The sequence below is a fragment of the Natator depressus genome, chromosome 8 (assembly GCF_965152275.1).
Source record: "Natator depressus isolate rNatDep1 chromosome 8, rNatDep2.hap1, whole genome shotgun sequence".
Classification (NCBI taxonomy): Eukaryota; Metazoa; Chordata; order Testudines; family Cheloniidae; genus Natator; species Natator depressus.
Genome location: NC_134241.1, coordinates 79,804,898 through 79,825,509, shown reverse-complemented (window position 1 = coordinate 79,825,509; position 20,612 = coordinate 79,804,898). Strand labels below are relative to the sequence as shown.

The following is a 20,612-nucleotide window of genomic DNA, read 5'->3' as shown; positions in this document are numbered from 1 at the left end:
GTATGCAGTGCTCTGACCGTCTGTCTGTACAGGATACAGCCCTTTAGAAGATCTCCAAGGTTATTCATCACTTTTGCTGAGAATATGCAAGGAGAGGAAATATCTTCCCAAGGACACTCAAAATGGATCTCCAGCTGTATCCTCTGCTAGCAGCTTACAGAAGCCCCTCCTCCTCAGTATGTCATGGCTCATTCTACCAGAGCTCAAGCTGCTCTCGTTGGCCTCCCTACAAGGAATCCCAATCTTGGGAGATCTGTAGGGGCCAACTTGGGTCTTCATTCATACATTTATCAGGCACTATGCTTAGAGTGAAGTGTCAGCAGGTTCCTTACCTTATAGTAACTGGAGTTCTTCAAAATACGTAGTCCCTGTGGATATTCATGACCCACCCTCTTCCCCTCTGCTTGGGTCCTCATATGATTAGAAGTAGAATCAGAACTGGAGAGGCAGTCAAACCATGCCACCCCTTATGCTCTTGGATGAGAGCACGAGGAGGCAAAGGGTACAAACTTACCCGTCACTACTGGTGAAGAGTTTCAGAGTAGCAGCCGTGTTAGTCTGTATTCGCAAAAAGAAAAGGAGTACTTGTGGCACCTTAGAGACTAACAAATTTATTTGAGCATAAGCTTTCGTGAGCATCCACTGAATGCATCCGATGAAGTGAGCTGTAGCTCACGAAAGCTTATGCGCAAATAACTGTGTTAGTCTCTAAGGTGGCACACGTACTCCTTTTCTTTTTACTGGTGAAGAGTTTCCAATCCAGGGTGCATGGTGTGCATGTGTACCCACAGTGAATACCCATAGGGACCACACATCTCAAAGACCTCCAGTTACTATAAGCTGTTCAGGGGCTAAGCCATGCCTGATCCATGGGTGTCTGATCCAGGAAGCATCCTACTGGCACACTGCAGGATACTCCAAGCTAGCTCATTAGGGCAGTTAGGCTTACAGCTGAGCTTTACTACTGGCCTGAAAAGAAATGCACACGTTCAGTTAGCATGCACTACAGACCACAGATGGCAAACAAGCGAGGGGTCTGGGAATGCCTCTTAGCTGGCAGGCCACACCCCTGTGGTTCTATAGAACACTGTCCAGCTCAGGGTCCGAGCCCCCCAAACCTAGTGCTTTCCCAAGCACTATTACTAACATCATGGAAACTTCCAAAATGTGCCAGTCACTTTACAGACTTAGAAGGACGAAGACTTTGTCACAAAAGTGCAACATCTGGAAGGTACAGTACTAGGTAGGGAATTTGTCTGCTGCTTGTGTAAAGGGTGGGAGGAGAAGTTCCCTGTGTTCTCCGTCATCCCCATTACACTTGTGCAGCACAATGTAAAATTTGTCACAGGCACAGGAGGGCCAGAAATGATCACATTAATCTACTGCAGTGTGTCTCAGGCAGGTTACAAAATGTACTCAACTCTGACTTTGAAGAGACCTCTGGTTTCGAAAGCAAATCAGTCTCCATGTCCATTTCATCAACTGCCTCTTTTCCGAGGTTCTAACATCAGTTATTAGGTGTCAGTTCTGATGGTGATTTTTGTCATGTGGACTAAAAACTGGTCTGAGACCACCAGCTCATTTCACATGGGCTTCTCTGGAAAAAATAGTAAGTGCTGTAATAATTTTCATCATTTTTGTACTTGGACACATTCATTATCTTCCACCATGGCATAAATGGTACTTCAGACATATAAAACAGCATAGCGCTTGGCACAATCAGCTTGTAATCGAAATTAAACAATGTCTAGACAATAAAATGGATGGAGAAAGTAGACAGTGCTACACAATGGTTTAACTTAGGTGCCCTTGTTGTGTCTTCTAGGCTTTTCATTTGTTACTGTGGAACAACTTTTAAAAATTGTTTTCCAGACAAGAGTAGTACTTGTGAGGGCAAGAAGGAATGAAGAAGGGCAGGTATAGAAGGGATAGAACTAGTGAGAGGAGGAAAGGGCTCAAGAGGGAAGGAAAGATGGAATGGTGGCAAGTGGAAAGAATGGTAGCAACAAGGACAAAAATGGGGTGCAAAACATAAGGGGCAAATGGGTGAGACAGGAGCAGGTAAGGCGGAGGTTAGTCTAACTTTAGATAGTGATGTTCAATAGGGCAGAATTAAACTGAAAATGTAAAATGTAGACCAACAGGTTAAATATGGCAAATGCAAGTTGTATGAGAAGGTAGTGACTTTTGGTGAGGCTACATTTTGGTAAAATTAGGACTTTGAAAATGTTACCCTTTGTCCATATTTGAACCAGCATCTTAGGGGTGAAACACTCCAAATACCATTACCAGTCACCTAAATATACTTGAAAATAAACCGAGGAGTTTTTTTTAAGTCAATAACATCCTCATTATTCAACCTGTTAAACTTAAAGTAGTTTAATTTCTTTCGTATCTGTTTTGACAGCTGAATCTTATCTTCCTGGTGATCACATTGTGCAAAATGGTGAAGCACTCAAACACTCTGAAACCAGACTCTAGCAGGTTGGAAAACATTAAGTAAGTGCTTTGTGTTCAAGTATGAGAACTATGATTATTTTCTGATTACTGAACTGATTGAAAGCTACTCTCCATTAGGAACACATGGCTTTGTCTCCCAGCAACTACAAATGTCAGTTAGAAAGAAACAGTACCAATCCTGCTTTCCTTACATTGTTACTATAATGTCACAGATATTGGTCAAAATTAGATCATTTCAGCCTGGAATTAGTGCCAAGAAATTATTTCAGTATCTTCATGGAAATTCCATAGCAAAGTGGCAATTGCATTTGCATTTAAAATGTAGTTCAAAATGACGTTCCTGTTTGTATGGCTGATATGATTATGTTAAGTTTGTTTTATTAAATGGCGTTTTTATTTTAGGGATTCTGAGCAGTTTTCATTTGTAATCCAGTTCTCCCAAGAGAAATGACTCCATTACTATTGTTAACTTGAAGATTATTTGTTGTTTTCATGCTAATTGAACAAATGTTTACTTTATATTGGTGCTGTATTTCTGTATCCCTTTTGGAGAGTAATGCAAGTGTTACGTAATTAATAAGAATCTTACAGCTGTGATAGTCTTTTGATAGTCTTTTAGTGTATTCTGTTTAGTGTTTTTTTCAAACTGAGGGCTGTTGCTATAAACTCTTTGAAGGGATGGTGTAACTAAGGGTTGGTTGTGAAAAGGTGCTACAGATTTGTTTTGGATACTGAAAATGGCAAAGACAGGTTTACGTTAAGGCTAACGTTGCAAACAGATGCTATAGATAGGTCAGTATCAACTTCATTGCATGTTGCATGATGAGAGAGAGCGCTAATCTTTAGCATCTCTCTCTTTTCTTCCTTTTCCTCTTTCTGTCTTCTCATCCACACCAGTAATTACCGTGTTTGTGATGGCTACTATAATACGGACTTACCTGGGTAAGATAGAACCCTACATTAACAAATTCCTAGCATGATATTTTTAATTTTACAAACTCCGCCAATATTGTGGATCACCCTTACTTTTAATTAACTAGTTTGGAAATATCTAATTTGCTAAAGTATTTTTAACTATTATATGCCTTTATGATTTTAAATTGCTTGCCTCTGCACTTTGAATTTCCTAATTTTGACTAATTTTTATAAAAAATACAAAAATGCTTTCATATTAATTTCTGTTACAATTCTGTCTAATAATTTTGTTTCTCTTTTCTGCTTATAATGCTTTCTAGCTATGAAGATAATAAACCATTTATCAAGTAAGATCATTAGTTAGATGTGGAATGCACTGACTAAAATCCCTTTCCCCTTCATTCTGTGCTGTTCTCTACAATTCCTTTTTCCTTAAACTAGTCATGTTGGAATCTCTGGATGTATCCATATTTTTGTCACATTTCAGCAAGGCTCCTTCATGTGGAAGTTAGATCACTTAGTCTTAGTTTAGCTGAGTTTGCCAGAATATTAAAGCTTTAGGTTCTAGGTTTTTACTCTGCTGTTTAACGTTTGTGTATTTGTTACATTATTTGGTGACATATGGAAGAACCACTGTTCAAAATATAGGGCTCAGTTAGTGGTTAAGCTAGATTTACCAATCTCCTTTGTAAAAATACAGATAAAGCAGTGGGATAGCTGGGGCTTGTGCTATACCTTTGCATTTTAAAATAGTTTTGACATCTTGTGCAGTTCTTGAATAAGAAAAAGGTCATATCTACTGTTGCTGTTTCCACTGGAGACTGAAAGTACCAAATGGAATTGTTCTTTCTTTAATAGATGAAAGGTTAAAGCCAAGGATTTTTTGCATTTGAATGTGAACCTAGTAAAAGTCAACTGCAGCAACTGAAATGTTAATATTGGAGTTGGCGGTATGCATTTTTATCAGCAGTGTTACTAAAATTAATTTTCTTTTACAGGTCCTGGGTCTTAGGTGCATTTGCTCTCCTGTGTCTTCTTGGCCTAACATGGTCATTTGGCCTGCTGTTTATCAATGAAGAGACTGTTGTGATGACATATCTTTTCACAGTATTTAATGCTTTCCAGGGAATGTTTATTTTCATCTTTCATTGTGCCCTTCAAAAGAAAGTAAGTTACTGAAAACAAACACACATGGTTTATATCTCTTCAGTAGCCTGATATTTTTAGAAAAGAAATAGCAATGAAGAAAAATGGGAGATAGAATGTAATTTCAAGGGAAGGCCTGTCTTCTAGTGGTTAGATCAACAGCGGGGAACTGGGAGTCAGAAACCATTGGTACTGTTAGCAGCAAGTGCCTTGCTGTGTGCTCTTAGGCAAGTCATTTAACTACTCTGTGACTCATGCAGCTGTACACTGGGTATTAATAGGACACTACAGAGGTGTTGCAAGGCTTAGTTAATGTTTCTTAAAGTGGTCTGAGAATCTTGGATGAAAGTTACTATAGGTAACTTCCCACAGCTCCCATTGGCCAGGACTGGTGAATCACGGCCACTGGGAGCTGTGGGCGGCCATGCAAATATAAACAAACTGGCAGCCCGCCAGCGGATTACCCTGTGGGGCCGCAGTTTGCCCACCACTAAGTTAAAGCATCAAACAATGGCTGTTCAACTTTCCAATCATTTACAATGTCAATGGGTTTGGCTACACTGCAAATGAAGGTGTGGTTGCAATGCAGCTAGGCATATCCATACTAGCTTAATCTAGCTAATGTGGGTAACAGTGGCAGTGAAGACACAGTGGCACAGACTCTGGTGTGGGCCAGCAACCTGAGTACGTACCCAGAGTCCCCAGCAGGCCTGGACTGGGGAAGCTAGTCCTTGCTCAGTGCTGCACCACCACTTCCTCACTACCAATCTTAGCCATGCCGGCTAAATTAAAGCTAGTGTGGGTATGCCTACTCGTGCTGCAATCAGAGCCTCATTTTCAGCTTAGATGTGTCTCAACCTGCAGGAGATCACTTCTGGGGTTGAGGGAGTACTGTACCCTCTATATCAGTGAAAGGTCCTTGTCTTCTCTCTTGAGAGGTGCCAAGTAGTGCCAGTGGTGATGGGTGAGGGTTGCAGTGTGGGTAACTGTTCGTTTCAGAGTCAACTGAGAACCCAAAATTAATGTAATGCTGAACACCAACAGATGATAGAAAAATGTGGTCATTAGTGGTAGGTAGTATGTGAGGTGGAAGGGAGTTTTCCAAAGTTGACAATTTTTGTATTTTAAAAAATGTTGACTGGCCCAAAGACTGTGGAGTGGGCTCACTTGTAAATTCCTGTGAACTACTGACCCTGGGGCAAGAGTCCGTGTGTCAGCCTACAGGTTTAAAGCTGAATATCCTTTTACCAATATCCTGAGCTACCCCGTGTGTGTGGTTATTGTATATGCATTACTCTCGCAGAAAATGGCAACTGTACCAAAGAGCTTACAGTCTGCATCTGAGTCGTATAGCAAGTGAGGGTAAAACGGACATGTAATAAAGGGAGGGGAGAGGAGTAAAATGAAAAATTATAGTCATTATCTTCTCTTAAATGTAACCATTTTGAAATAATTTTAGCAAATTTACAATAGACATTTAGCCACTAGATATTTTAACCAATTTACATTTTGGAACTTGTAATCATTAGCTCCTGTTACATGTACCTCACGGGACTTAATTAACTCAATGCTTGTAAAGTGGTTTGAGACCCTTAGATGAAAAGGGTGCTAAGTGCAAAGTATCATTCTTGTGATTTAAATCGTGCATGCTCACCACTTAACTTTGTGTGTTTCTTAATTTGAGGTATACAACTTCTTCCATGCAAACTGTTATAACGTGTTTTAGGAAGAGAGCCAGAATAAAAAGAGAGGTTTCAGAGTGGTAGCCGTGTTAGTCTGTATCAGCAAAAACAAGGAGGAGTCCTTGTGACCCCTTAAATTTGTTAGTCTCTGACGTGCCACGAGTACTCTTAGTTCTTTTTAATAAAAAGAGAGAAGTGTTTTATCAAGTTGGCTATAGCACTCCTTACACATTCAGAAAGGGAAAACCATTGAGATGGGATTGAATATAGAAAAGGGGGAAAATGTAAACATAGTAAAGATGCAAATAATTTCTAGATTAGGATATTTTAAAATGTTGCCTTTTTAACCACTTATATAGGATTTGAAAACCAAAGAGACATTGCTGTTTTATTTCCTGTTCTCATGCATTGTTTCTATATTAAGTGGAGTCAAGCAATGTTAAAGTGCCAGTCACGTATGAAAAAACTTAATCTAGATCAAGAAGATTTATACCTGAAAGAATGCTAAGGCTACTATTTAAGGTTTAAAATTTTCAGTGCCTTTCACTGGATATCATCATCCTGTCTGCATAGCTAATGTAGTCTTTTTATTCTGTTATTACTAGTTGGTCACTAAACTGAACAGAGATACAGAATTGTGGAAGAGAAAACTATTATGTTTCCAGTCCTGACAAGATGATAGTGCTGTTACTGCCATCAGTTTCAAACAGGCTATAATTTAGAAATAATGACAGTGGAATGTGCAGTACTGACAGATAATGTACATTCACAGCAATGTAGGCATTAGGCAAAACCGGCCCTGGAGGGTGGTATTTGGGTAAAATACAGCTTTGATTGCTATTGTCCCTGTTATAGTGTTTCAGAGCATTTAATATCCGTTAACGTTCAGAAGTACATTTTCCTTTGGTGTTATGTCATTTAATGATACAGAACTTTACATTTTCATGAACTTACCCCATTTTAATTATGTATCTGTGATTATATTTTTGTATGGTATAGATGGGTTCGTTTAAAATACGTACAGTGTCCCTTTCCTTTACAAAATTTGTAAGTTGGTATCGCTGTATAAAATTCAAGCTTTCACTGAAAAACTGATTTTTAAGTTGAGTAGTCAAATTTGCAGCCTGCTCATGCTTTTATAAAAGCATCATGATAAAACTATGTACTCTCTAAATAAAAGACTTGGGGGTTTTGAAAGCAAAGCCTGAGTTATGCAAAAAAAACTTCATTAATTTATAATGGGTTTTCAGTACTACATGTGAAAATTTTACCTTTTCTCACACAATCTCTCTCTCATTTTCATGTACAGTCACAGGCCAGGTAAACTTTACAGAAGTGTCTAGGTGACTGTGGAGCCCAAGTTCCATTTTGAAAAGAAACTTGGGAAATTAGGAGTCTTAGCAGCCAGATGACTTTGGAAAAGTCCTGGTGGATAAAATTTTCAGAAGCATGTCTTTTACTATCCATGCAATGCTGCCAGGATATGTGCACGCTATAAGAATTACTTAGAACCGGTTGTCAGTAAACACATTTGAGGGAAAGAACTACTCTGTAAAATAGTTCTGATGACTTTAATATTAATAAACATCAATACATCTAATCATAAAGCTGCACCATGAAGACGTTCATTTAGAAACATTTATGACATTCATTTATGACTAATCATAGGCCAAATGTTGATATGATATTACTTAGCTTTTTTTAATCTTTATTCAGACAAACATCTCATTTAAAACAATTGACGTTTCAGAGTTGAAACTTCCTGGGAGTCAGCAAACATACATAGCAACAAAGATTGTATTGCTTGTGCCTTGACAGAAGTTCTATTGAGTTACCTGGTGGCCTGGATTCTACAATCCAAAACTTGGTACTGAGACATTATGGCAGAGCCTTCACTGACGTGGTTTGCATTCTGCACAGATTAGGGCAGTTTTATTGTAAATTTCACACACGACAGAAGCAGCGGTAGCTATATTAATAAGCAGCTATGTTTGGATTGCATATAATAAACTTTTTATGAAAATTTGTTCATAGGCCTTACAATGTGTAGGGTCCGTTCTCCCTAAGTTATAATTTCTGGAAAGAGATTACTTTCATGGGTGTTACTCATATAATTGAAGTGCAATTACATTGCAATATCCAGCATATGATGGTGGGAAACTGGACTCAATATTTTTGCACTAAAAACTAAAGACTGGAAAGCCTGAAGAGGAAAAAATACCAATCTAATCGTTTATCAAAGAATGTTTGTTTATTCCTGCGCAAAACAGTCATTCCATTAAAAAGAAATTACTCACAAAACTGCAAAAACACAGATGTGCAGTAACCTGGTTTACATATATTGATCTATGATAGGAGGCCTTTTTAAAAACTATAAATACCTTGAATTACGAGCTCATCAACTGCATCAAAATGAGGAAAATTTTGAATTTGTGTGTCTCCCATAAAGGAATTTGTTTAAAATTCATTAATAGATGATGGTTGGTCACATCCTTATCTCAAGAGACATATTTATTGTGCATCTGTTTTTTTTAATTATCCCCATTGTACATCTATAGGTACGTAAGGAATATGGAAAGTGCTTCCGACATTCCTATTGCTGTGGTGGACTACCAACTGAGAGCCCCCACAATTCAGTGAAGGCGTCGACAACAAGAACTAGCGCTCGCTATTCCTCTGGCACTCAGGTAACAAAGACTTTGACAGCATCTTCTAATTAACCTTATTTACAAAAGCCTACTGAAACATGTTTCATTCATGTGCACTAACTGTCTTCTCATTATAAAGATCTAGGTGGCAAAACATGGTTTTGTTTTGTAGAATGGATTTCTTTTTAAACATTTCCTTTCAGTTTGTTCTTATGCAAACATCCTCTTTTTTTTTTCCTTTTTTTTTTAAGGGAGCTGGCAAGGATACCATCATATTTTATCTAATTGGAATTTAGTAGACTAGACTTTTCATAACAAAGGAGCCAATTTATTTTAGAAATTATTTAGTTTAGAGCGAGAAGCAATGTAGATGCTTCACATGATGACAGATGAAAGGGGGAAAATCTGTTTGTGCCCTAAAATACAATGTTTATGTCTCACTGCTTTACGTTAACAGAGTCGTATAAGAAGGATGTGGAACGACACTGTGAGAAAACAATCTGAATCTTCCTTTATCTCAGGTGACATCAACAGCACTTCAACACTTAATCAAGGTCAGTCACTGGGAACATTTCAATTTTAGATGACTTAGATTTAATAGCATTTGACAGATAAGAGTTGAAACAAATTTGTGTTGGAAAAAAAACTCTCGAACACATGTTGTCTAAAATTATAGTCTTCCACGAGCACATTTTAAAATCAATGTTCACTCAACTTGCCCATTCACTATAGAAGTTGACTTTCTCTATTCATGGGAAATGTGTGTTAATAAGTTTCTTCAATAATTTAGCTTAAAAGCAAGAACATAATTTTAAAACTTTACTAACCTTTATAGGTTAAATCTGAAACAGAAATACAAGTGCAGTAACATTTTTAATGCATATTTGAGACTGATTTTTAGACTCAGAAATGTTCCCAGTGAAATCAAATTGACACCGTTTCTATGCAAAAGACATGTGTAAAGATTTTTTTCAGTAAAATTTTTATCCTTTCTGTGACAGCATTGCGTCTGCTATGTGTAATGGCCCCAAAAATACACAGCCACATAAACTAGATTGCAGGCTTCTGATGGCCACAAATTTATTAATCGTTTTAACTTGAAGATTATCCAGCATATCTAGTCCATACAGTATGTAACATTTGTGAAGGCCCCAAACACATGCTAATGCCCATGGCCATCCAAAAATGAGGAGAGTTCTAGCCCACAATCACCACCACTCTTTTCTCCCCTCACCAAACTTTGTGCCAAGGAGCCACTAATGGAGGTAGGGCTGTTCTGTATTAAAGCTGAATGCAAAAGCCTGTCACTATGCCCCTTTCCCCCTATTTGTGCCCTAGCTTTACCTTTTCTCAACTCTGCACCCACATTGTGAGAAAAGGGTATATGAACCTGACCTTGCTGCAACAGACTCCTGCTAAATTGGCAAAATTTAAAAAGACAGTAGCAAAACTACTATAAGTGCTACCAAATTTAGCAACCCCTATAGATGCTACTCAGTTCAGGTGAAAACCCTTAGGAACCATAACCAGCAAGCCCCTTTATCTTCAACACACAAACTAAGCATTAGTCCTAACTGCTGAATCTTGGAAATGAGGAAGGCAAAAAACAAACCACCAGCAACACACAAGGATGCTGCTTAGGGTAAAATTACTTCCTGACCCCAAATACAACAGTAGGCCAACTCAGTGAACTGCCATCCACCTGAATCTTTACATCTACTCTAGAATCTGGTGAACTAAAATTAACCAATTGCTGGCGGTAGAAGAGGAGTTTGCTGCTGCTGGGAAGAGGTATGCCCTGCATAGGCCAGCAGAAGCCAGCCTGGGACCTCACCTCTTTGAAGCCCATCAGTCCCCAGACTTGCTCTGCCTGTGCCATGGCCTTCAGCTCATTCAAAGGCCAAGGTTAACGTGGTGTTGAGGCCTAAAAGCCATAGGCAATAGGCACAAGGTCTTTTCAGGGGAAGAAACCATGTCCAAATGAACCCCTTTCCCTTGTGCTAGTCTGCCAAGCTTTGTAAAGGGTTTTAGTTACAATACCACCATTAGAATGACACAAATCTAAACAAGCTAATTTACTAATTAACTTGGGCTTTTTTGGTTTTGTAAATGAAGCTTTAGGATAAAATTGACAGAAAATATGGAAAGGTTACTTACCTTATGCAGAAACTGGGGTTCTTCGAGATGTACCCCCTGTGGGTGCTCCACTTAGAACACTACTCAAAGAAGAACTGTTGGTAACCTGTACACTAGTAAAAGTAAAACAAGCTAAAAGTAAAACATACAGGAGAAGATTTAATATATTGTAATATGGAAATGCACTGGAATTAGTATTTCTCATTGTGTCCAAATAGCAACTTTTACAAGTTAGGTTAAAAAGCAATCTAATTGTTAACTAAATTAAACTACTGTCAAATAAAATTAGCATAATCTGTCAATAAAAGAATTCTCTGAACTCCAGGAATTTCTGCTACCTAGAATAAAATATCTCTAGTAGGATAACGGCATTAATATTTAAAATATAATGTCTTTGGCTATTGCCTGAATGAGAATCTAATAAATTTAAATATAGTATGAAAATGTGGATGGCTTTTTAGCTCTCTTTGGACATGTAATGTATTCAGATAACATTAGTCCTGATGCAGTTGTGCAACTCAATACAACATAAGTTGAATTTTACCTTAATGAAATGTTTAAAATCATGTTTTCAATCAAAGGTTTTAGCATAATTTTTCTTCATTATTCTGACGAGTTTTCCTACTAATTTAAAAACCAGAAGTCACACAGCCAAATTAACTGGTTTTTAAACATTTAGTTTTTAACAAATTATGCTGAAACTTTGTCTAATAAATTACTTGAAATCTTGTGTAAATGGTGATGCATTAAAGTTGAAAATTAGTAAAATATCTGTTCATGTTATCATGTCATGTTTTATTTTATCTTGCTAAGCCAATTGTTAGAGAAATTTAGACATTTAAAAATTTATTTTTAAAGCCTGGCAGATATTGTTGCAGCATGAATCTGTCCCAAAAGAACATATGAATGGTTTAATTTCTTAAAGCAAAACATTTTGCTTTCTCTTCAGCATGTGTGCTTTTGCATATACTAAGATAGGCTTGTTGCAGTTTGTCATTCCTTGTAATTCTTTGAAGAAAGTTATTTCCTTCCCCCTCCCCTCTGCTTTTCAAAGGTTAGTAATAACCCAGATGTTTTCATAAGGGATTGTCCAACATCTCTAAATTAATAAAATTTGGACTTTTCAGTTCTGGACCACAGTGTTCAAGATTCTTGATTAAGCTGTAGCATCTTCAAATAGAATATGGATCCCTATGCACTTAACGGCTATTCTTCTTTAATGTTATTTTTGTATAAATCAGTAAATGTCATTCTTAGCAGGTGTTTACTTTGGGGATTTGGACAGCACCTGTGAATTACTGAAATTTAACTAAGTTTTCTATCTCCTCCTTCAAATTAGTAGTTCAAATACACTCAGAAATTTTCAGCTGAATTACATTTGACAAGTTCTACATGACTCATGATGAATAAAAAAAATATGTTATAGAAAACTGTCAGAATAAAATTAAAGAACTGATGTCTCTTTTTCTGTTTCTTTGCTTTAGGAATGACTGGCAATTACCTACTAACAAACCCTCTTCTTCGACCACACGGCACTAACAACCCCTATAACACATTGCTCGCTGAAACAGTTGTATGTAATGCCCCTTCAGCTCCCGTGTTTAACTCACCAGGTGTGCTTATACTTATTGAAAAAAAACCAAAACGCTTTTCTTTAGTCTGAGTCCTTTCTTTTTGCTAGCTAGAAACTCAAGTTGCAATATTCTAGTCCTGCATTCTGAATTTCTGTCAGTTTAAGAAATATTTACAGTGTTGCCAATGCCAGGCTTGTAAAACTGCACTATATTATAGTAATGCCTTTGCCATAATAGTATTTACCAATAATTATCCATGTTTTTAACACAGGTGGCATAAATCTTAATATACTATTACAGGACTGACACCACATGGTCCGAGAGCCCATCTTCAAGATATATATCACTTAGAGGTATCATGTCTATGCAATATAAGCTTCAGTTGACTCTAAATCTTGCTGAGAAAAACCTGCGTATGGAGCTGATTAGATAATAAAGCAGTGCAAGGCATCTTGACACTTTTGGATACCCTGGTGTAGAAAATGGCTTCCAGCATCAAAGATAAACCAAACTATAGTATAGTGCAGCTTTATGTTAGTTGATTTATTTAGGAGAATCTTGAGGTTATAATTAGAACAGTTTAGTTCTCTGGAATAAGGGTGTCATCACTAACCTAACTTTTGTTGTGATATTATTCAAATGCTTTTCTTAATTGCAGAGCAGTTCATAAATTAATATATATCTAGTAGTTACAGTTTTGATGAGTCAAATAATTGCCTCTAGTGTAATTAAAACTCAGTGTTAAAACTTTGACGCTATGGAGAACATAAAACCTGTTTCTGTTTTTTATTTCAAATTTCTTTTTTAACTGAACTGCAGTTTCTATTTTCATTCTCTTGTTTTCTTACTTTCCTTATGCTTTCCTCTAGCAACCTACAGAGAGACAAGTATGGGAGTAAAACTTAACTTTGCCTATCAAATGTAAATTTTTTCAGCATGGTTTTTAATGGGCACAATTAAAACATAACTAGTGATCATGAAGTAGACTCAGCGGGCAAGTGGTTCACAATTTGCAACTGAAATGTTTCCACGTTCAAATAGTACTTCTGTAGTGCTTTTTGGAAAATGACACAAGGTCTGTAGCAAAGCCTATTGGTAAATGAGGATATGCAATGCTGAAATAATTTGCTGTTTAAAACCAAAGCAATGTCAAGCAAAAATGCTTAATAATTTACTTACATTTCTACATTCCCACAGTAATCTTGCTACAGGCTATGGAAAGATTTCAAGTGAATTACCTGATCATGGGCAACAAAACTTGCCTCTTCAAATCAGTCAAAGTATATTCTAGAGTGCTTAACTCTGCAGTATATCACAGAACTCTGACTTAGGGTTATCAAATATGTTTTGGTATCTGCTTAGCAGAGCACAGAGAACAAAATTATAAAAATAAATCACTTTCATTAGGGAAATGAATGCCAGCATGCGGTCCATGTGTTGCCTCACTCTTATAAATGCCATATGTTCTGTGCAGCTAAGATCTTGAAACATATATGAAGTTACAAAGCTATGAAGTTGTTTAATCAAAGCTTAAAGAGGCCTTTCAAACAACCATCATCACTTTGTCTAATTCGGTACACATGGCAGGCTGGAATAACACAATACAAAATGACTTGCAAGTTTTTCAAAAGGAGAATTTAGCTCAAAATCAGTATTCTGCTACCAAAACAGTCTCTTGACAAAAACATATCACTTTCATATTTAAAAAATTTTTAGAAGACACTTGCATTTTCTAGAGTACGCTGCAGCTTTAAGTGTGGAACAAAGGCAAAACAAGAAAATCTGTAAACTTTTTCAAACAAAAGTTTTTTTCCCTATACTCCTCCAAGCCTTGCATATAATGCAGCAGCCTCACAGTGATCAGTTTCATTCCAATAACATCACTTCATTCTTTCTTTATTTCCAGTCATATTTGTAGTTAAAGTGACTTTCTAGGAATCCACTAACAATCTAACTTTCCATGGTGCAGGCTTTTCAGTTTCTTTCAAAACTCTTGTTTTTCTTTGCCTGGGAAGCGTTGTGATTTTGTAGTTTACATGTCTTTGTGTCTGTAGAAAATACATTTCTTTAACGCAAAAAACTTGTCACCATAAGATTCCAATTTTTTTCCTTAAACTTCTTTTCATATCTCCAGCAGACTTACCCAATCTGTCATTCCTCCAGCAGTTAAAAGATGTCAGCCATGGCTGATTTCCTCCTCCCATTCCACAGTTAATATTTATTCTTTGGTTTAATTTCTGTGACCCATGCTTACAGAAATTCCTAACATTTCTGCATTTGAACTGCATGCCCATGGTGTCTGTGGGCCTAAGTCTTAATTGACTATACTGGTTCATTCAGTGCTGTCACTGTGACTGATGCAGACTGCAGGCGAACTTTGACCTTTAGAAGCCCGAGGCCATTGCTGGCAGACAGAATATTAGTGCAAAAATTACATTAAGTGGGAAAAAAGCTGTTATTGCTAGTAATCTAATTTGCTGAACCCTTGCTCTGACTAAGTTGCTGAGAAGCTTAGTAATTCTTCATCATGTTACAATAAATCATTTTACTTTCTTTTATATATCAGCTACTCTTAGGCCAGATAGCCTGAGCAGACAGACATGATGTGAGTTGTCAAAGTGAGTCATTCCACCTGCTGTCTATCGTGTTGTTGGATGGTGCTTGTGGGCCCTGGTCCCTTTAGTGTGAAAGTTGGCTGTCCTTGTTTAACATAAATTCTTTGTATTTGTCCATTTTTCATTCTTTTCTTTACTTCATCTCCAGAAAAAAAAGGAACGGTTAGAACTGTTGTTAAAGTAGTTGCTTGCCAGTTATGTGGGTTTCTGTTATACATTTACCTTCAGTTTTGTATGTGGCCTAATTCCTTTTTAATTTAGTGTCGTTTAGGACAAATTCTGTTAATTTTATTTTTCTAATCGTGGTGTTGTACTTTAAAATGTAAATATTTACAAATGAATTGCTTTGCATTACATATGCAAGGGCATGGAGTGAACAGTTCCTTGTGGAAGAGTCATAAACCTGGTACTGAATTATGAAATCCGAATCCCAGAGTACCCCCTAAATTTCTAAATTAAAATCCAATTCCACCCCATGGGAAATCAGTATTATTTTTTAAATACATCTTTCCTATAAGGTGTGCAACTGTTTACAGTTGGGAATGTTCAATAACCTAACTTCTTTCAAGTCTTACTTCCAAGTACAACTTTGTCCTGAACTACATTAAAGAGTTTTATACAAAAAGAAGAAAAGTAAAAAGAGTGCCAGAGAGTAACCCAAACTGTCCCCTTTCTATTTCAGGACATTCACTGAACAATGCCAGGGATACAAGTGCCATGGATACTCTACCGCTAAATGGTAATTTCAACAACAGCTACTCATTGCGCAATGGAGATTATAATGACAGTGTGCAAGTTGTAGACTGTGGACTAAGCCTGAATGATACTGCTTTTGAAAAAATGATCATTTCGGAATTAGTGCACAACAACCTGCGGGGCAGCAGCAAGAACCACAACCTGGAGCGCACACTCCCAGCCAAAGCTGTGATTGGCGGGAGCAGTAGCGAAGATGATGCAATTGTGGCGGATGCTTCATCTTTGATGCACAGTGACAACCCAGGACTGGAGCTTCACCATAAGGAGCTTGAGGCACCACTCATTCCCCAACGGACTCACTCGCTTCTGTACCAGCCACAGAAGAAAGTGAAGACTGAAGGAACTGACAGCTACGTCTCACAGCTGACAGCTGAGGCTGAAGACCACCTACAATCCCCCAACAGAGACTCTCTTTACACAAGCATGCCCAATCTTAGAGACTCTCCTTATCCAGAGAGCAGCCCTGATGTTGAAGAAGATCTCTCTCCCTCCAGGAGGAGTGAGAATGAAGACATTTACTACAAAAGCATGCCAAATCTTGGAGCTGGCCATCAGCTTCAGATGTACTATCAAATCAGCAGGGGCAATAGTGATGGCTATATAATTCCCATTAACAAAGAAGGATGTATCCCAGAAGGAGATGTTAGGGAAGGGCAAATGCAACTAGTGACAAGCCTTTAATAGTGTAGCAAAGAAATACTAAAGGCCACATACAAGTATTAAAAAGACTTTATTGGCCCAACGCAGGCTCCCTCATATCTGCTCAAAGAGACTATTCTGTTCACCCTGTGGTTCTCCGGTGTAAAGGGAATGACTGGACTTTGCAGTTCTGTGAATTTTTATAAAACAAAAACTTTGTATATACACAGAGTATACTAAAATGAATTATTTGTTACAAAGAGAAGAGATACCAACAAGGTATTTTAAGATATCTTCTGCTGCTGAGTTTAACAAAATTGTGAAACAAACAAACAAAGATGAAAACTTTCCAGCCATTTTACTGCAGCAGTTTGTGAACTATATTTGTAAATATGGCTGCACCCTCCCCCCTCCTTTTTTGGGTAGGCCTGCATTGTATTATATACAAGACGTAGGCTCTAAAATCCTGTGGGACAAATTTACTGTACCTTATTATTCCTGACAAGACTTTCAAAAGCAGGAGAGAGAGATTCTGCATCAGTTTGCAGTTCACTGCAAATCTTTTCCATTAAGGCAAAGATTGAAAACATGTCTAACCACTAGCAATCAAGCCACAGGCCTTATTTCATATATTTCCTCAACTGTACAATGAACTGTTCTTGTGAAAGATGGCTAAAGAAATTATATTTTGTTCTATTGCTAGGGTAAAAAAATACATTTGTGTCCAACTGAAATATAATTATTAAAATAATTTTAAAGAGTTTGAAGAAAATATTGTGAAGAGCTCTTGGTTGCACATATGTTATAAGCTGGTTTTCTTACACTTTGTTCATAGTACTGTAGTATGTTTAAATTCCAAGTTCTACCTGTTTTCACTTATTTTTCACTGTAAACAGTGTTCTGCTTTGAGAAGTTAATTTTTATTCTTATGTTTGACTTTTTTTTATTGCCAAAAAAACCAAACAACCGATTTCCAAGGAGAAATTTCTCTTAGAAGCCAGTTATGCCACGCCTTGCACAAATTTGGTAAAATCTAGCCAAGATTGTAAATCAATTCCCTGTTCATTCTTTAACCAGGGAGGGAAGGGGAGGGCTAATGGGGACACTGGACACTTCTCTCAAACTTTCTGGTGAACAAAAGGTGCCTGTCCTTTTAAAAATTAAATAAAACAAATATTATTCCTCCATATTCCTTCTGCCTATATTTAGTAATTTATTTTATGATAAAGATCTAATGAAATGTAAATTGTTTCAGCAAAATTCTGCTTTTTTTCATCCCTTTGTGTAAAACTGTTAATGAGCCCATCACTAATAACCAATGTAAAGTTTAACACCTGTTTGACAGTAAATAAATGTGAATTTTTTTCCAGTATAGGTAAAATGTGAATTATGTATGAATTGTAATTGGCGTGAATTTTCCTTTGACCCAGCTGTGTTCTGCTTCAAACTGCTCCCTTACGTTTCACTATTTAAATATAAAAGAATACAATAGGAGCTGCGTATATGTTTCTACTGAATAGAGGTCATCATTGCAACTTAGCATTCTAGTCACAATCACATATGATCAAAGTCAGAGACATGAGCTCCATTAGGAAATTGTACTGTAATCTCAGACATTTACATTAGATTTTTTTAAAATAGGATTCTATCTATTTTACATTATTTTTAATTTCAGTACAATCACATTTTGGGCAACTGCTTATGTGTTTATAATTGAAGATGAAGATAATGCTTTGCAATGGAAAAAGTGTTTAATAAGCAGCATTTATGTAGCTGTGTACAATCAAACAATCAAAGCACCCTTTTGAGATGGGTAAATAAATATTATCCACATTTTACCAGATGGGGAAATTGAGGCAGGCAGTTTCAAGCTGATGTCTTGACAAGGCAATACAGTAAGTCAATGTTAGAGCTGGGATTTAGAAATCTGGATATCCTGCTTCCCAAAGCTCTTCATTTCTCTAGACCATGCTGTTTCTGAGTTGCCTGTGGTTTTATGAGATGCAAAGCATATTTTGATTTCTGTGAATCCAAACAATATTCTGATAAACCCTAACTACCTAAGTAGCTCAGAGGACTTACCTGGACTCACTTGGATTTTGGAAAAATAGAATTTCAGAAAAATTAAATGACACTGTTGGAGGACATTTCTGAATTTTGACTAATATGAATGCCAGGTAACTGGGATTCAGAAAGTCAGGGTTTACCTTTATTCCAACTCGCATTTTCTGTGACATAGCAACAATTGATAATGAAGATAAAAGCATATCTACATAATGTCCAACTGGTAATCCTGCCAACAGGTTTGTTAATGCTCAAAGCTGTAGTTTTTATAGTGTGTTCCCTGGAGGTAAGTGGCCTTTTCATCAGAGGCTGACTTCTATTTACCATATATGTCACAAAAATTGAACTCTGAGAAATAAGGATTTGTCCTGAGCCAGGATTTACACCAGATTCCTTTGGATCAAAATGATTCCCCAGGGTCATCCTGCAAGCTTGGAAACTTATTTATTGACTTCTAACTAGAAAATAATGGATTTGGAAATGCTGTATGTATACATTATAAATTCACTAATTTTAGATTCTTGCAACACTTATTCATATGAGTAATCAATCCCTAGTCTTATGAGAAGCCTCATTATCTTCATTTGGACTACCTGGTTGAGCAAGGTTTGCAGGATCATGGCCTTAAAACATCTATATTAAAAGAAAGTTCAAGCGACGTGTGTATAAAACCAAGGACATTTAACTGAAATACTGTCAATGCCTATGGATAATGAAACACATTAAGGAAGTGCTTTACGAGTATATCCTGTTGCAGCCAGATATTGTAGAGAATTATTGGTCTTATTAATGTCTTTGCACAGTCTTACTGTTTTTTTTTTAATATATGATTTTGCTCGTGAATATCCTCAAGCAGCTATTTTTCCTGGAGTAGTTCGATTGAAATCAGTGAAGAATGGCCCTATGTAATTACATGGCTGACGTTTTGGGGGGAGCTCCTGCTTTACATTTCATGGCCTACAGCCATACCATCTTGAATTGTGAACCCATATCTGACAAACTAAGCAGAGTTGGGTGAAAGGATTGGATCTAAGAATTCCAAAGATAATGAAGTTCGGCTGGTACAGGTGTTGGGGATTCAAAAAGTAGCAGTCTTTTTTTGGAGTCAGTACTTAACCAATTCCCACAGTAATGCCATGAACACACTGCTGTTGAAGGTGCCGTCTTTCAGATGAGCTGTAAATCTGCTTGTGATCATTAGAGATCCCCTGGCATTTGTGGTGTTAACCCCTGTGTCTCGACCAAATTCCTTCTTAGGTAATTTCAGTCTGTCTACATGAATTCTCTCAGCAGTTTCAGTGAGATTCAGTATTGTTCACCTCCTGTACATCGCTGTGTAATGTTGCTGTGCACTGTTAAATAGCTGGTACATTTCAGTGGTAGGTGAAGTAATCCTAACTCTATACACATCAGTTCAAATTCAACCCTGAGGCTGGCAGAGGCAACTCAACTGATCCCACTGGCTGTGTCCGCACTGAACCTAGGAGGTGCAATTCCTAGCATGGGTAGACACAATCACACTAGCTCAGCTGGAGCTAACAGTCTAAATGCAGTAGTGTGGATTTTGCTGAATAGACAGCAACTTGGGCTAGTCCCCCAAGTCTGAGCGTGCCAGACCCCCTGTGATGCCCCCATGAGCTGCTGCCCACACGGCTACTTTTAGCATGCTAGCTCAGCTTGAGCTAGCATGTCTTTCTGGACCCCACTGGGAATCACACCTCCCAACTGCAGTATAAATATGGGGTAAACTTGATCTATGGTTTGTGAAATTTAATAATGCACTTTCTATTTCCTTGGGGTAAAAGACCCTCCAGGAATAAAGTTTATTAATAGACTATATTAAAAACGAGCTACTTAAAGTGTTTTAAATCTTACTTAAGTCATCCTCAAAATATGTATCTGATACTGTTTTAGGTCCTTAAGCACTTCAGGAAAATGGGAAAATTACTTCCTGCAGAGAGAGACTTCATATTAAAA

The 20,612-nt window shown here is 37.4% G+C and overlaps 1 protein-coding gene across 24 annotated transcripts in view; it reads left to right on the top strand.

Annotated features, from left to right (window-relative positions):
* Positions 1-17,894, top strand: part of ADGRL2 (adhesion G protein-coupled receptor L2) — a 473,176-nt gene extending 455,282 nt beyond the window's left edge. For 2 of the 24 annotated variants that reach the window (XM_074961433.1, XM_074961432.1), the window contains 9 exons: positions 2,408-2,499; positions 3,358-3,402; positions 3,696-3,722; positions 4,374-4,542; positions 8,762-8,890; positions 9,309-9,405; positions 12,472-12,600; positions 13,431-13,448; positions 15,859-17,893. In XM_074961433.1, coding sequence (XP_074817534.1) covers positions 2,408-2,499; positions 3,358-3,402; positions 3,696-3,722; positions 4,374-4,542; positions 8,762-8,890; positions 9,309-9,405; positions 12,472-12,600; positions 13,431-13,448; positions 15,859-16,613 — 1,461 coding nt within the window. In that variant the 3' untranslated portion in view covers positions 16,614-17,893. Of the gene's footprint in view, positions 1-2,407; positions 2,500-3,357; positions 3,403-3,695; positions 3,723-4,373; positions 4,543-8,761; positions 8,891-9,308; positions 9,406-12,471; positions 12,601-12,832; positions 12,915-13,430; positions 13,483-15,127; positions 15,180-15,858 lie in introns of all 24 variants that reach the window. The other 22 variants (XM_074961440.1, XM_074961438.1, XM_074961441.1 and 19 more) reach the window with 19 other exon arrangements.
* The last annotated feature ends 2,718 nt before the right edge of the window (positions 17,895-20,612 follow it).